Source organism: Sinocyclocheilus rhinocerous, unplaced genomic scaffold (genome assembly GCF_001515625.1).
Source record: "Sinocyclocheilus rhinocerous isolate Xijiao unplaced genomic scaffold, SAMN03320098_v1.1 scaffold178, whole genome shotgun sequence".
NCBI lineage: Eukaryota > Metazoa > Chordata > Actinopteri > Cypriniformes > Cyprinidae > Sinocyclocheilus > Sinocyclocheilus rhinocerous.
Window position 1 is genome coordinate 912,272 of NW_015653463.1, and position 18,386 is coordinate 930,657.

The 18,386-nt window shown below is 36.6% G+C and overlaps 1 protein-coding gene across 2 annotated transcripts in view; it reads right to left on the bottom strand.

Annotated features, from left to right (window-relative positions):
- Positions 1–9,732: 9,732 nt before the first annotated feature.
- Positions 9,733–18,386, bottom strand: part of LOC107715877 (tyrosine-protein kinase SYK-like) — a 24,210-nt gene continuing 15,556 nt past the window's right edge. Inside the window, exons 6-13 of one of the 2 annotated variants that reach the window (XM_016522115.1) lie at positions 16,745–16,813; positions 14,365–14,443; positions 14,106–14,265; positions 13,251–13,460; positions 11,664–11,853; positions 11,366–11,506; positions 10,103–10,215; positions 9,733–9,844 (exon numbers count right to left, since the gene is read on the bottom strand). In XM_016522115.1, coding sequence (XP_016377601.1) covers positions 9,772–9,844; positions 10,103–10,215; positions 11,366–11,506; positions 11,664–11,853; positions 13,251–13,460; positions 14,106–14,265; positions 14,365–14,443; positions 16,745–16,813 — 1,035 coding nt within the window. In that variant the 3' untranslated portion in view covers positions 9,733–9,771. The remainder of the gene's footprint in view (positions 9,845–10,102; positions 10,216–11,365; positions 11,507–11,663; positions 11,854–13,250; positions 13,461–14,105; positions 14,266–14,364; positions 14,444–16,744; positions 16,814–18,386) is intronic. The other variant, XM_016522116.1, reaches the window with a different exon arrangement.

Genomic DNA, 18,386 nt, shown 5'->3' on the forward strand with positions numbered 1-18,386 from the left:
AAAACATTCAGTTACAGTTGTTGTTTAACAAGAAGAAAACGGTATCCATCGCACATAATCTATGATAAATTCATAGTTGTATATTAAGGAAGTCATGTGACTAATTGACTCGGGATAAAAAAGGGGCGTGTTTGCCATCAATTCAATGTGGAGTAACATCTTTTGTTACAATTTCAGTGTAGTGCATGCACATTTATTGTGTGGTAATCTGTGCACTTTGACTATATTTATTCAGTTACGTTTACTGTACATACGTAGATTTATTTGGCAGACACTGAAAAGTGACTCACAGTGCAAGGTATGCTTTGTTTACAAGCTGTGATGATTGATGTCACTGTTTTTCTCTGAAGTACAACCTGAAAACCTACTATGAAGGCAAGGCAAGGCAAGGCAAGGCAAGTTTATTTGTATAGCACGATGAATACAAAAATAGCAGCTGCTTCGGTGTGTTGAAACAGTTGTCCTGGGAGGTTAAGTTACAACATGCATCAGTCTGCAGTCTAAAGTTTGAGGTTTTGAATTTAAAGACCTTTTTTTTTTTAATCTTAGCAAAGACGTCAAAACTTTGGAATGCCACAAAGTGGAAAAACTCACATAAACGAAACCTGACACAGTCATTTGATGTCATGATCTGAAATCCTTCAGTGAAACAGTTAACAGATACAGTGACAGATAAAGAAGATGTGTCATGTTAATAACTTTAATATATCCCAGCTTAAAGTAACAGTTCACCCAAAAATTCAAATTAGCTGAAAATATACTCACCCTCAAGCCATTCAAGAAGTACGAGTTTGTTTTTTGTTTCTTTTTCAGAAGAAATGTTGAGAAATTGAGCACTCACTTGCTCACAAGTGGATGCTCTGCAGTGAATGGGTGCCGTCAGAATGAGAATCCAAACAGCTGATAAAAACATCACAATAATCCACAAGTAATCCACACCACTCCAGTCCATCAGTTAATGTCTTGTGTTTGTCAGACATTAACTGATGTCTTACTGACATTAATGTCTTAATGTCAGTAAGTTGTGTTTGTAAGAAACACATTCATCGTTAAGACGTTTTTAACTACAAACCGCTGAGTCCATAATTCATAATATTGCTTTCTGCAGTGAAAAAGTTATGAATCAGGAGAGAAATCTGCACAGATCAAGCACCGTTTACAAACCAAAACAGTCCAAAACGGCTCTAAACAAATATGTGGGTGGATTTTGATGCGAGAGACAACAGGAGATGGACTTTTTCACTGGAGGAAGCGTGATTATGGATTATGGACTCATATTTTGGCCAGATGTGATGGTTTAAAGTTAAAACGTCTTAATGATGGCTTTGTTTCCAACAAACATGCACCTTTTTGCTTAACAAGACATTAACTGATGGACTGGAGTGGAGTGGATTGCTTGTGGATTATTGTGATGTTTTTATCAGCTGTTTGGACTCTCATTCTGACGGCACCCATTCACTGCAGAGCATCCATTGCTGAGACACTGATGCAATGCTACATTTCTCCAAATCTGATGAAGAAACAAATGCATCTACATCTTAAATGGCCTGAGGGTGAGTACATGTTCAGCTAATTTTTGGGTGAACTATTTCTTTAATATGCAGAGACAACCAAGTAAGACATTCTAAGGAATTTCCTGAGAAGTGTAAACACTGTGACTCTTTTGAAATTTTGTTTCAAATTTTTAATGATTGAGGTGGAGTTTTTAATGATGCTAATGGTGAAAAATTGAGTACTACTGGTCAAAGTCATTGGATGCCTGATATGCTTCAGTTATAGACATCCAACTGACCATTTGAAAAGGTATATCTACACTGCATTTGTGAGCAACAATCAAGTGTGAGTTTTCATATTTTCACTTAATAAAGCAAGCGTTGTATATGACGGGTCTCTCTTGCTAAACAGCACTGAGTCGCTCAACCTTATCATAATCTTGAGTGACAGGAGAGGTCAGGTGACTTTAGATGGCTGTTATCACCTATTCATTTAGAGGCCCATACACTTGCTGAATTATTGCTGTGTCAAGATATGTGCTCAAACTCTGCTCTCTGCTTAGGCAAACTGCTCTGGCCTTCTGTTGCTAAGATAACACCTGTGCTGCTTTTATGGGATGTTGGCGAATAACTGGAAAATGCAGCGTTCTCACAGGCACACATAACAGCTTTTATTTGTTCAGCTGTGAAAAAAGCCACTGCTGCAGAAAGACACTATAAGAGAAAAACGTACAAAACTCTGTGTGTGAGAGAGAGAGGAAGAGGTTCATATTTTAAGATGAGAGAGGCTGTCCGGATTTAATAAACTAAGTAGACTCAGAGATGCCTCTCAAAGCTGCAGGTCAAGAATGACAAATGAAACAAAAAGTTACAGTTTCCTTTAAGCTGTAAACACGTTTGGAGCAACAACAGCAACAGTCACGGGTTAGTGGATTCAGGGGTCAGGAGCAATGGTGTACATGAACAGTTTCTTCAATCTTAAATTGTATATTGTCACCAGATATCTCACCATGCATGTTTATTTTTGAAAGCTCTACACTGAGAATAGAAGACTACAGCGCAGAAGACATCCAACACACACTTCTGTAGGATTACATTTACATTTCCTTATAAAAATTCAGTGTTCTCTACTAAAAGTCCTCTGCTATAAGCTTATATTTTCACATGAGCTTTGTGGGAAAATGTTCCAAGCTACTTTGTGGCAAGCAGCGGAAGCAAATCCTTCTGTGAGCACAACTGAAATAAAGGTAGGCCCTCTGTGAAAAAAGAAGCGCGCTTAATTGTACTGAATGTGCACTTGTAGTGTACTTCAAATCTTAAAAGTACATTTAAAAATGTAAAAAAACTGTACTTGCAGATAATTCAATATTAACGAAATAAAAGGCCATTTAAGTACACTTTCATATTTCTTAAAACACTTAAGTATACTTTTAAAAAGTGCACTTTTTAATCATGTCAAATTCAAAGTTTAAAGTGCGTTTTAAATCATTATGTTCTAATAATCTTTTGTCATGCTTTAAAGAAATATGTTTGATGTGTTTACTAACTAAAGTCTGAAAATATTACATTCAGTTCACTCTTAAGTGTGTTCTTTTAAAGCATGTTTTTCCCGTAATAATTCTGTAAAATCATCTTTTTTAAAGTATGCTAAATGTCATTTAAAGTATGCTTATTCAATGTGCACTTCTGCTGCTTTCTATAGTCTCTGTTCTGTGTTTTTCTTTCACTCTTTCACTGGCTGCAGGCAATGTTTTCATGCTGCTTTCAAACTCTACCAGCGAACGGTCGTCATTAATTTCATCATACATTTACAGTACGTGGGCAATGCATTCATCCAGACCAGAAACGATGGCCTTTCCTGCGTCGATACGGCCGCTCTTGAAATCTCTGACGTTCATTGCAGGATTTTGCGCTGCCCTAAGCAGCCTTTGTGTACTCTGTTGACTGCAAATCATCTAGAGGTTGGCAAAGTTTACTGCAGGGGAAAAGGGCCCTTTTCAAAGCCTCCTTTTGTCTTTTCCTTTCTTTCTCCTCCACGCCCAGCCAACGCTCTCCGCTCCCTCCCCTGCCTTTCTTTCTCTGCCACACAAATCACAAAAAAGTGGCAGCTTCAGGTCAGGTCATGTAAAACGAGCAGACATCAGTTTCTTCTTTGTCTTGAGGGAGAATACCACAGGTTGAGGGTACGGCCGCATTTGTGAGATAATGACCCTTTCGTTGGCCTGAGGGTGCTGCTATTGAACTACAGCAAGCACACAACGAACGTCTGAGGGCTGAGATCCAACCTGAGGAAACTTCTCTGGCTCAGGAGACCTATTGGAGACCTCCAGTTTCTTAGAGGAAATAGAAATAGACATAGATGAGTCACTTGTTGACATACAGCTCATTAAAGGGTGTCCGATCCTGCTCCTGGAACCATTGATGCTGAAAAAAGAACGTTTATTTTGTTAGGTGAACTACCCCTTTAAAATTGCAGCGCTGCAATGACAAAGTTATTACGTTTGTGTGTTTAGAGGCCTGTTGGTGTTCAACCGCTTTGATATGTTTGCTGTTTCTTTACTTTCACTGCCTTTCTGGAATGTAGGCCTAATGTCTTCTTTAAAATAGGAAGGGCAGTTGTTTTTAAGTAAAGAGGGAGGTTTTACTCTTGAATAAAAGGTATTTGAATGATATTGTTGTGTGATGCTATGCTGTTTGCATTAATCAATAGCAGTAGACACTGAGGGGAGCACGTCCCCAAAATGTGATATTCTTGAAGCTGTTCTGCTGCATTGTACTGCTCTGTATGTTCTTAGGATAAGAAAAAAAAGTCAAATATTACATGCCTCAGCTGTCTAACAGTGTGAACTGGACTAACAGAAATATCTCGGGAGGCCTTCAGTGTTGTCATGGACAGTGATTCCGAAACACTGCGACAGAAGGTCCAAAAAGCCAACAATGCAGCACTTTTCATACAGTCGGTTTTTGCATGTGACAACAAACAAATGTGCTGATTATCAGTCTATTCACACAAGCACATTAGTGGCTCTTCAAGCAAGTGGAGTTAGTATCTAACAATCACACAAAAGAAGCACAGCTTGTCAATGAAAAGCTCGGCTCAATCAGCCAGCCATTGAAAAGGGAAGAAAGAGCCAGGTGAAGGGGGCTGATGGAGGGGTGAGGGAGTGAAGGAAACACAAAGGAAAACACCAGCTCTATCTTGATTTGTTCACCAAGATCAGAAGTTGGGTTCAACCAAATATTCAGTAACTCCTTTAATTTCTACTAACTGTAAGTAACTTTGCCACTGCTGCATGTCAACTCGCAGTCATTAGTAGACTGTCTGCGAAATATCTGCTAACGCTTTATTTCGATGCTCCACTTTAAACTTTGCAAGTCAACCTGTTCTATACTAACCCTAACCTAACAGTCTACTAATACTCGAATGAGCGTTAGCTGACATGTAATGAGAGCTGGTTGAAATGTAGTTGCAAATTTACTTACACTTTACTTTTGGTTAATGCACTGAATTTTCATGACCAACAGAGCTCAATGTGAAATTTGTGTGTTGAATGCAATCAGGTTAGATGCCATGCTGGATTTAACCTGGATGAAAACAAGGCTGTGAGGGACAGACTTGGTCTCTGCAATTTTATATGCACTATTTAGAGGTCCTTGATCACGTAACTCAGATAACTTAGAACTGTTTTATAAAGCTTTTGCCTATTCCTTTTTTTTTTTCCAGTAAGACTGTTCATCACCTGAATACTCGGTTTGTTTTTAAATAACAGTATAATCCATTGAAAAAAACTGTATTTCTGTCCCTCATTTTCATTCCTGTCAAAAATGAAATATGACACTACCCTAACGATGTTCTATTGAAATGACTAGATTTTGCCAACGAAAATTCACCAACACAACAATAAATGTGAGCGCACTTGGATGCTTTTGGATCTCTTGGATGCTCATATTAGATATTGCATCTTTATTTACATGCACATCTTCAGGAACCTATTCACCTGCATGCTTATTAAATATGAATTTGTTTAAAGTGCTAATCTGTTCTACATCAAGACTTTCTGTTCACATCTGTCGTGATGAACGGTGTCAAACAATGTTAGAGAGGGAAGTTCAAAGTCACTCGCGAGATCAAAGCTTATTGTTCATCCTCAAGTTTCAAACCCATACTATGGTAATAGCACTCACGGTTCCTTGACAGTGACTTGTGGATGTGCATGTCCTTGTGCAGATAAGAGAGGGGTGTGGAGGGATGCATTAATGAGAAGAGGATGTGTGTCCCTCCACACACTTCCTGATCAGGAGCTCAGCCCTCTCCACTTGGCAGACACTTTGGAAGCTTTTTTTGTGAAGCGCATCCAAAAACACCCCAGTGGTGCTGGCACTGAGAGGGAATATCAAAGTCATTTCTGAAAAACAAGCCTGCTCAGATGAAAAGCACTGGAACATTCCTTCCTTGCTCAACTCTCATGTTCTGTTTCGCATCTGAGAGACTGGATCAGGTAGAGCAGCACTGATTATATGCAACATGTGTATAAAAATGATAGAAAATGAATTCATTTTGAAGTTCTTCTGAGTGGTGTACTCCGAGATACCACTTGTGAAAAAGAAGTGTGCCTAATTGTATTAAATGTGCACTTGTAGCAGACTTAAGTGCGTATTTTAAAAAACTGTATTTACAGATAATATAATATTAAAAACAAAAACCACTTACAGGAACGCACTTTCATGAAAATGCTTAAGCACACTTTTATGTGCACTTTTGTAAAGTTTTGCTTTAAAATATATAAAATGATATATAAAAATATTATTATATCAATTATTAGGATTTATTGTTTGTCATGCTTTGAAGAAGTACACTTATTTTGATATGCTGACTAAATACTAAATCACAGGTAAAATATTGATTATGATTTTAACTGTAGTGTGTTATATTTAAACAATGTTATATTTATTTTAAATGTACTAAACTGCAACTTCATCATTACAAATGTGTAAATTCAAGTTTATTTAAACACGTCTCAGTGCAAATGACATAAAAATATAAAAATAACAATAATAAATAATTTACCATAAATGAAGTAATTATAATATTATATAACCAGATGTACTTAAGTGGGTCAAAAACATGTTCATCTTATTGCCTTTAATATAAATTTAAACTAGAAAGCATTTTCATTTAATACAATTAACATGCAATTTAGTTCGTTTAAAACATTGCATTCAGTTTGCACTTACGCATATTACTGTATATTATTTCTGTAATAAGTTCCTTTTTTCGAAGTATGCTAAAGTGTACTTTTTTACCTGCCAGTTTATTTTCATTTACTGTTATTATTCATTTATTTTGCCAGTTTCACAATCTCATCCCGTAAATCTGTCAGGCACGGGAGTGAATGTCCAGGAGAATGGAAAATGTCCGGGTTTCATCACAAACTTTCTGAAAGTGCACAGATGCATGTACTGTATACCCACTGTCCGGTCTCTGCTGCTCCCATCCCCCTAAAATACGCCCACCCTGCTCCGTCTGGCATCTGGGAGAAGCCAGACATCTCCCACACAACTGACGTTCCCATCTCAAATTCCAAGGAACAAAAGAGGCTGCCCACAGCCGGCCTGCAGTGCTCCAGCGGACACAGGGCCCTTGGCAGAAAGCCACTCACTGTCAAGAGGACAAGAAATAGATCCCCCCTTTTTGACAAAATGAAGAGAGCAGGGGTGAGTACCCCCACCTCTTTAAAGGAATGTGTTAATAATTCACTTCATAAAGATGAAAAGGCCTTTGATATGATGAGGAGAAAAAAAAAGCATTAACATACAGTATCTCAAAAGGCTCTTTCCTGTTCACATGCAGTGTATTCTAGATTTCCAGTTCCTGTTTGTTCAAAAAAAATGCTGTACACAGCAGGACACAACAGAGTCGCAGTTCACGGTCATGTTTGATCAAAGTGTGCTGACATAGAAATCTTACAGTTTATACAATATACAGTTTGTTTAAGACCTAGCAGTCGTGATGTTTGATCTTTGGTGGATTTGTTGACTTGTGTATTATTATCTATTAAATATTTGCCTTTCGTCGGTGCGCCGATATGTGACCCTGGAGCACAAAAGCAGTCTTGAGTCGCTGGGGTATATTTGTAGCAATAGCCAACAATACATTGTACGGGTCAAAATTATCCATTTTTATTTATGCCAAAAATCATTAGGATATTAAGTAAAGAACATGCCCCATGAAGATATTTTGTAAATTTTCTACTGTAAATATATCAAAACTTAATTTTTGATTAGTAATATGCATTGCTAAGAACTTCATTTAAACAACTTTAAAGATGATTTTCTCAATATTTTGATTTTCTTGCACCCTCAGATTCCAGATTTTCAAATAGTTGTATCTCAGCCAAATATTGTCCTATCCTAACAAACCATACATCAACGGAGGGCTCATTTATTCAGATGATGTATACATCTCAATTTCAAAAAATTGACTCTTATGACTGGTTTTGTGTCCAAGGTCACCTATATAGCGCAAATGTGCTCACGACGTCCCGAGTTCGATTCCCGTCCAATCAAGGCATAAAAGTCCGTAAATGTAACTTTATAAAGAAAATTAATTTTTTGATTTTTAACATGTTTAAGATTTATTCCTTGGTGGTATTTTAGTCAGCGTATATCCATAAAAAATAGCAAAATTGTAATTTTTTTATTTTTTATCATGACATCATATTTCAGGACGTTCTGTTTGATTTCATCTGTTTAGATGAGAATGTTTATTTACAATAATTGCTCCAAATTCCGGTGTTCCAGACCAACAACTTCAGCTAGGATAGAGTTTGCAAATATCAAAGAACCTCATCATTTACATCTGACAGACAAATACTGAAATGGTGAATAAAATACTGAGTAATACGTTTAATTTAAGGCTGAATAGCCTATGTTAGCATCTCTTGAAATTTGACATAATTGGGCTTCACTTGTTTTGCTGCGTATCGCGCCATCTGCTGGACCAAAGGTGATTCAGTCATAAATGGTACACTGATTTTGTAGAATTGAGTTCCTGCTGTGTGGAGGCTGTATTTTTAATGTAGTATTTTGTATTTTTGAACAAACACCCTGCTGTTGGTTTTTCAAAATTGTGCTTAAGCAATCGTAAAAAACTGTAATGTATTTTAATAACTAATGTAAAATGTTACCTTACTTTCTCTTAGATTTCTGTGTGTCCAGAGTTAAAACCATTTTAATTATTGTTTCGGAACAAATCAAAGAACTACAGAGGTCTGAAAATGCTCCAGGTTACTTTAATCAAATATGATATGCTTATTTTTTATTCCATTGTGTTTCAATCGAGAGTGAGACTAAAGGACATTTTTATTTCTCTATGTTCATATTTTAGTGCATCCAAGAAAACAATCAATAAATGACTTTATTTCTTCTGAAAGCATTTTTTGAAATCGTATCGCAATGCAGCCATACATGTTCAGTTTGCTCAGTATCATTTATCAATCTCATCAAAGTGAGGAAGAGCAAGATTTGAATGTGTCATGCCATGCTGTTCAGTTATCGAGCTTGCGCGAAGTCTGGAGCGACTGAATCAAGCTGACAAATCACAACGGATATGCAATGAATTCACATATAGGACAGCAGAAACATGGAGAAAACAAATCCTAAAAGATTACTGATGAAGACCTTGCTTAGGCTGTCGTAGATGACATGCAAAATATATGCTTACATTGTACCTGGTCATGAGAAGTAGACACTGTCCACACAGAGAATGAATACCAGCCTGTTTTAACACTCAACTTTTTAACCATACACTCGATGTTAAAAAAAATAGAATTTGGCACTTAGATGAAGACAAAAACCCAGTAAATGTGAGAGAAGGAATGAAAATACTGTATACATGTTTAGCTCTTGACTGGTCATCCTATTGCTGTTACATCTAAAATACTGACTTGGCTTCAAACACAAAACACTGATGTTCTTTCTAAACATGCTTTTAGAAGCAAAAAAAGCATTCTTGCTTATTAATCCAATTTGTACAGTTTCTAACAAAAATAGCTTGGAAGAACAAATACTACAAGGAGAGTTATTGCTTTAAATTATTAAAAACAAACTGCTGTCAATCATCTAATTAGAATTTGCACCAGTGATGGAGGATAACATATATAAACAACAGATATTATCATGAAAAATGTCAATGAAAACATTTCAAAAATTACTATACCACCTTATATGGACGGACTGTTTTGAAATACTGTGCTGTGTAATTGTACATGTTTGCTCATCACTGAGATATGTCATAATAATAATGCCGCAATCTGGGTTCAACTACTGAAAATCCAGGTCTCTCGTCCGGCCTGCAGAAACAGAACACAACCATTTATTCTTCTTCAATGTACTGAATTGAATTAATCCTTATTACACATGATTCTGTATAATAAATAAAATGATATCATTTATTGCTTATAAGCAGCGTTCTAGCTTGATCTCCTATCAGTATGTTCATGTGCAGGATATTAAAGACTGCTAGCATAGTGCACTGCAAGTCATTTGTCTTTTAAAGTTATGGAACGATTGTGAATGCAGAATTGTGCTGATATATCCAGTAAACGTACCTGTATGTCCAGCATTTCCTCATGAGGTCGTACATCTCAGGCGGGCAGTCGGCTGGAGCGGACATTCTCTCTCCACTCTCGATCATTTGGATGACTTCATTTCCTTTCATACCCTACAGACAATATGGAATAAACCAACATTGCTAAAATAAACGCTCATTTTCAAACACCGGCTCACGGCTGGTGGTTAAACGGATGGATGTGCAGTTTGCGATTTAGATGATATTCAATATACAGTATATATGTCAATATTATTTTAGGGGATCCTAAAGCCCACATACCATACTGCATACAGTTTATTTAATGCTATTGAGTTTATTATATTGAATAAAACAAACAAAGTCCAGTGTGAATGTAGCTATAGTGGCTTATGAGCCACTATGGACTAAGTTTGCGAGGTTAAGTTCATTAATATTGTGTATTATTGTATTAGGTATCATGAACTAACAAAGACAGTATTTTTGGAGGTTTTATTAATCCCGGTTAATGTTAATATATTACTGTGTTCTAATACATTTTTAGCACTTCATGTTGTATAAACTAACATTAGTTAATGTATTATGAACATTCATTATTTCCATTTACATATAAAAATGAGATAGAATAGAAATAGAATAGAGAGAGCTAGTGTTACAGAGTCAAGTTATTATTTTATAATAAATAAAAAGAAAGTTTTTTTAATGAATAAAAAGTAAATAGAATAGAAATAGAACAGAGAGTGCTAGTGTTAGATGGTCACGCTTTTTTTAATAAATAAAAAGAAAACAAGAATAGAAATAGAATTATTAATTATCATTCAATAACAAAGAACAATAATATATTTATAAATAAACATTAACTTTGATTGTTTATTGTCATGATAGCTAAAGCATTAAATAGTATGAATGAATTGAACCTTATTGTAAAGCATCACCACGAAATAGAAGAATTTCATTTTGTTAGTTTATGGACGGCTATTCAGATTTCTTTAAGAAAATTTGGGAAGTAGATTCAAAAGGTTTGCTCAAATGCAGATTTACCATGCAAAACTAAAACAGCAATAATATAGGTTTTCCACTGTCACTACATGAATACCAGAAAGAAATACAGAGTTCTGGCATGAAACTCTAGATGGCGCAGTCCGATATATTGTTAGGCATTAAAAGCATTGTGACCATTTTCAAACATATTCACTTATTGATATACTCAAACATCAGTATATCACCCAGCCTGATTAACAATAGAAAATATGTCTTGGGAGCAACATAATATGCATATTCACACCTTGTACGGTTTCTGTCCGAGTGAAAAGGCCTCCCACATCAGGACTCCAAAGCTCCACACGTCGCTCTTGGACGAGAACTTCAGGTAGTTCATGCACTCGGGAGCGTACCACTTCAGCGGCCATTTCCCATGACCTTTGGCCTACAGGAGCACAAACAAAGATGAGTCAGGGCTACGCTCTGCTTAAACCCCCATTCTACTCTACTAACATGAAGCTTTGTAATGAGGGTATGTACTGTAGATCTAAAAGGGCTTTCATTCTTACTTGGTATATGTGATTAGTTCCTGGTGACTATACCTTGTAATAGTTCTCCTCTTCTGTCAGGGCTTTAGAGAGTCCAAAGTCGCTGATCTTGGCATAGTGCTGAGTGACTAAAAGCACGTTCCTGGCTGCGAGATCTCTGTGAACAAAGTTGTGCTCTTCCAGATATTTCATTCCCATAGAGACCTGATGAACCAGCTCTGTGATGTTCTTCACAGAGATGTGTCTGAAAACACACAAAGTGAAAAGCTATTAACAATTAACAATACTACTATTGTTTATGACTTAAAGTTCAGTCATGAAACTGCACAAGCTCAAGTCTCCTCACACGGACCAAAACCAAAAACCAAATACATTAACTTCTCAAATCCATGAGGTGGATTGTATGCAAAGTGTATTACACTCTTAAAAATAAAGATGCTTAAAAGGTTCTTCACAGCGATGCCACAGAAGAACCATTTTTGGTTCCAAAAAGAACCGTTCAGTCAAAGGTTCTTTAAAGAACCATCTCTTTCTTACCTTTTTATAATCTGAAGAACCTTCTTTCGCCACAACGAAACAGAAATGTTCTTCAGATGTTAGTTAAAGGTTCTTTATGGAACCATTTAGACAGAAAGGTTCTTCTATGGCATCGTGAAGCACCTTTATTTTTAAGAGTGCCGTGTCATTTTGGTGAAATCAATGCATGAAGCACAGCTCACACAAAAGTCAAACCAAGCAGCTTTCTATTGGTCAATTCGCATAACCAACGCAAGCAACGTCTGCTTAGGGAACTCCTGATCCTGTGTATTTTTATTTAAAAGACTGGATAGTGTCCATAAAATGTCACAGAACAACAGTTTGACCACTGGTTCTTGTCATGTCACTAAATGCAATGCTTACCTGTTATTGAGGGGAACTTTTTCAACTTTACAATTTGTTAACTTTATTTAACCGCAGTAGTTAACTAAGAATGAACAATACTTACACAGCATTTATTAATCATAGTTAATTTCTAAATTCAAAAGTTGTAGCTGTTGTAACTGTGAACAAACATGAACAATTGTTTTTTCTGTTAACTAACATTACCACTTTAGACTAGGGAAAACTATCTATTAACTAGCTGCTTATTAGTATGCATACTACTAGAATTTTTGCTGTTTATAATGGCTTATTCTGCATAACCATATTTTACCCAATACCTAAACATAGCTACTACAACAACTACATTACTTATTATCAATAAGCAGCAAATCAGGAGTTTATTGAGGGAAAATGTGTGAATATGTGATCTAAAGTGTTAGCACATAGAATTTAAAAAATGCTGTAAAAATATATTGATAATTCCATGTTAGCTAATGCATTTACTAATGTTATCAAATGAAAAACTAATTTTCTATGTGCATCTCACACAATGCTACCATGGCTTCAGAAAACCTGGAATACAGTGCACAGTTTTTAGGTATAGCCTAAAATGATGAGTTTTTTACATTTTTGGCTTGTTCACTGTGGTCACTCTGAACTGTTATTGTATGGAAGTCAATTGTGACTGTAGTTACTCCACATTGCTTATCAATGCATATTACTGTATTCACAGTTCAGCACAGCTCTCATATGCTCTGCAGTATTTCTAGCACAGCGTACTTGTTCTTCTGGAGGAACTTGTGCAGGGGCCCCAGCTCAGCGAGCTCCATGACCAGCATGAGGCTCTCAGCTTCACAGATGCCGATCATGCGAACGATGTACGGGTTATCCAGCTGCTGCATGACGCTCGCTTCCCGCAGCATCTCGTCCTTCACCGCCGCGTTATTATCCTCGTTCTTCAGGATCTTAACGGCGACAATCTTCTGTGTCCTGAATCAAACATAAGGGAAGATCCATTCGTGTTCAAGTCATGTCAGAAATCGTGTTTATGAGCGCACATGAACGGGAAACTCAACACTTCTGCGATACATGAGGAAGCAGAACACATTTCCCATCATACTTTGTGGCAAGAAAGAAAACAAACAAACACACACAACACTGATTTGTTTCGTTGTTTAAACAATTTCAGGCTTTTAGAATACAATACCAATAAGTAATTATTTTGATTGCATTTTTTAAGAGTGAGAATAACGGCTTATAAGATCTTGCATAATGGTTTGATTTACTGACACTGAATTCTGACTACTTTGGGCAGCATTTACAGATTTGATATCCTTAAAGGGGTCGTATGATGCTGCTAAAAATAACATTATTTTGTGTATTTGGTGTAATTAAATGTGTTTATGCGGTTTAAGGTTAAAAAAACACATTATTTTCCACATACTGTACATTATTGTTTCTCCTCTATGCCCCGCCTTTCTGAAGCACATCGATTTTTACAAAGCTCATCGGTCTGAAAAAGCGAGGTGTGCTCTGATTGGCCAGATATCCAGTGCATTGTGATTGGCCGAGGAAAAATTGAAATCGCATCATATGACCCCTTTAAAATAAAAAAAATCCTCTTGGTCGACTAACTTTTTCATCTGGTAGACTCCTCTCAGGACTGTGCCGAAGTTGCCTGAGCCCAACTCTCCATCTTCCAGAGTCAGGTCGCTCCGCTTCACTGTCGTTGACCGCAGCTCTTCAGGATCTGCATATGGACTCTCGTACACCTGTGTGTCCATTGGCATAGCCTCTGCCAAAACAATAGTGTGAGCGTTTAGTCAGAAGAGAACGATTTTAGACTTAAAGATCATTTAAACAAGTGGTGGTGTGCTGAAGCAAGTCAACTAACCTGTGTTGTTGAAGATATTAGGCTTAGGAAGTTCACCTCTGAGGTTTGATCTGAAGTTATATGGATTTTCAATATGACCCTACAAGCACACGACACGATTACAACTGTGAAAATACACAGATTCGCATAGAAACAGCTGATAGGACACAGGCACGTTATCTGAAATGCCTGCATGCATCAATGGGACAGAGGGACAGGGTCAAACCAAACTTTCCTGTGTTCTTCATGGCACCTTAAATCACAATCGAATGCGTAATTACATTTACTGAGATGTTTCAATGCTAAATGAATGGCAATTCATTATACGTGAGGCGATCAGTGTCCATGAAGAAGAGGAGAAACTTCTTCCAAGGTCAAAAGCCAACACACAGTCTATAAATAAAAAAAGAGATCTCTTGCAAATAGGGTTGATAATTATGTCATTTACATCGTTAAAAAAGAGTGAGACTTCCGGTTCATTAGCTGCTGTAGGGAAGAATAACAAAGTACCGTAAATGGTCAAAAGGTTTGCACTACATACCAGTGTGTTCATAATTAAGATTATACATTAAAATAATATGGCAAGACTGTCACACCAGTTTGCAATATCAAGCAGCAAAACGAGCTGTTTTTTACAGCTAAAAATAGCTGGAAGCGAATGACACCGGAAGCCAGAGACATTACATTTACAAATGTCCATGTCTCTCTTACAGGAAAAATGAGGTGGATAGTGATGTGCCAAATTTCTTTGTTGCTTAATAAACATAAACAGCTGTGTTATGATGGCTCATAGTGACAATGTAAAAGTCTTTACTCTCACTTTTGACCAATTTAATGCATTCTTGCTGAAATAGTTCCTAAAAATAAATGTAGGAACTAGGAACTATAAAAATAGTAAAATTTTAGAATGGTAGTGTATCTAAAAGTAGCTTCATTTTAAAATGATGCAAATATGCTGACTATTCCAGTCTTAGTGGGGGGTTTTTTCTCACTGATGGATGTAAGAGCTAAATAAAATCCACACATTACATTATGCAATTTTTTGAATAAATACTGTAACCAACATTACCAATGCAGCATAGCATAATAAAAATACATTTACAGTTTTGTTTTTTTTATTGTTGAAGAAGAACGTTTTAAGTTTTTCAAATCCTTGCTGGAAAAACATCTTAAACCAGTCTAAGCTGGACTAGCTGGTCTCCCAATTTATTTCCCGAAACCCAAAACCCAGACACGTGAATACTGTAGTATATAAATATATATAGTATATATATTTATATATATAAATAATAGTATCCCAAAACACATTTAAGTACAGAAAAATACAAATAAACTCAAGCACATGTGCCCTGACATACATCCTTTATCCACTTTATTTTGCAAGGCAGAAGTAAGCTATTTTCTTTAAATGTGCGAGATTTCCAATTCATTAGCCACTACTGTAAAATAACTAGAAGAATAACAAAGTGCAGTATACCATAAATGGTAAATCTGCACTACAAACCATTGTGTTTGTGATTTTGCTACTAAATTAAAAAAATACGATGACAAATACAAGTTTGCAATACCAGGAGCTGTTTTTGTAGAGCTAAAATAACTGGAAGCAAATGACACCGGAAGCCTCGCACATTAAAAATAGTCATGCCCACACTTATGTTAAAAATAAGGTGGATAGGCAATCAAGGTGGGTCAACAAAAAATGTGCAACCATTGCTTTAATTGATCTGATGTCTGTATATGAATGTGAAGAGTTATTGCTGGTGATTGGATGTGATGTACAGGGCAGTGAATGGAGGAAGAGATCAGAGAGGGGCGCAGTTAGAAGCAAAAACCACACGCAAGCAAGGCGGGTGTCCTACCACTGCCACTGGGGGGTAGGGAGGAGGAGAGGGGTGGGTTAGAAATGTGCGAGATTTCCAATTCATTAGCCACTACTGTAAAATAACTAGAAGAATAACAAAGTGCAGTATACCATAAATGGTAAATCTGCACTACAAACCATTGTGTTTGTGATTTTGCTACTAAATTAAAAAAATACGATGACAAATACAAGTTTGCAATACCAGGAGCTGTTTTTGTAGAGCTAAAATAACTGGAAGCAAATGACACCGGAAGCCTCGCACATTAAAAATAGTCATGCCCACACTTATGTTAAAAATAAGGTGGATAGGCAATCAAGGTGGGTCAACAAAAAATGTGCAACCATTGCTTTAATTGATCTGATGTCTGTATATGAATGTGAAGAGTTATTGCTGGTGATTGGATGTGATGTACAGGGCAGTGAATGGAGGAAGAGATCAGAGAGGGGCGCAGTTAGAAGCAAAAACCACACGCAAGCAAGGCGGGTGTCCTACCACTGCCACTGGGGGATAGGGAGGAGGTGAGGGGTGTGTTAGTGCACCTTTTTTTGGCCAGGTTTGGGGAAGGAGTATGATTTGATTCTGGAGAGAATCCCACCTGTGGCACCTAGCTAGAAACCACAATTTTAAAGAGCATTAGGTTATTTTTATCCTACACTATTTGATACTAATGTTTAATGCTATACATCCATGACCCATTCTTCAATAACTAGCTCAGCAAATTCACTAATTCAACGTACATTCAGCAACATTTACATGATAGCATTTGCAGTTGCCCTTGTGTTAAATGGATTTGTACGGTCTAGCTCAGTGGTTCTCAGCAGGCTTTACTTCAGGACACAGATGTAACACTGGACGTCAAGTGGTGACTTTAAAATCAAATGTTGAAATGTATTATGTAAACTGCATAAACCTTTAGGAAATGTCACATTTGAATGAATACGCTGAATAAGAATATGAACGGTTTTGGTTTCTTAATGTCGTTAACTCCAGAGGTTTCATGCTCTTGGCAGCCAAACAAATTGTGGTCAGAACATATAATGTTGATCCCTGATGTCCTCAATCATTCATAATCTGCGTCTTCTTCTTCTTTTTTCACCTCATTTTTTGAGGATGAGGAAATGTAATAAGCTTTATTTTGCTTTGCTGTCCGGAACATGGTGATGGGAAAAAAAATTAGATGAGAGAGAAAATTATATTTCAGTGCGTTTGTGGTTACTTGCAAAGGTTTTGCATTCCAACAAGAAACGTTGCAGCTGTTAGCAAAACTTTTGTGTTCCTTGAGAACAAATGCAAAGTTTCTTGGACAAACTTTCCTTGTGAGCAAGTGCAATGTTTCTCAGAGGAATGCATCATTTTTGTGAACGAATGCAAACATTTTTGGGGGAAATTTTGCCTCGGAGGAATGCAAAACTTTCATGAATGAATGGGAAATTAATTACGCAATTTTTTTCCTGTTCCTTACAAGAAAATGCAAAGTTTCTTGAGGGAATCCCACATTTTTGCAATTAAACACCAGAATCTTTTCTATCTTGGAGGAATTTTTCCTCCCATCTCATATTGTTTCCAACACCATGTCTGTAAATTATTTAGTTAGTTGCATTTTATTATTGCATTTAGTCTTGCATTTAGTATTGCATCCTTCCCTATTGTCTGTGACAGCACTTTTGTGTCACGACCCACCAGCTGAGAACCACTTTATTTTCAATTTACACCAAGTTTAATGAACTGTTAAAAAGTTCAATTAAAATTGTGTGTTTTATATATATATATATATATATATATATATATATATATATATTCAGTGAAACAATTAACAATTATCTGTGGATATTTTAAACAGTACAACAGTCCTGAATGTGAGTGTTTTATATAGTCTGACATGTCAGTGCAATTTAAATAAAACAGACAATGCCCCTTTTTACAATATGTAATATAAGTCTCAGGGGTCCCCAGAATGTAACTGTGAAGTTTCAGCTCCAAATACCCCACAGATTATTTATTATATCATTTTTCATTTTGAAAATGCCTATTTTGAGTGGAAGCAGAAACACTCTGTATTAGAGCATGTCTCTTTAAATGCAAATGAGCTGCTGCTCCCCGCCCCCTTTTCCAGAATAGAGCTGCGCCATTACAGCTCGTACCTGCTAAAAAACATCTGTTTTGGTTCTGATTATCATGTTT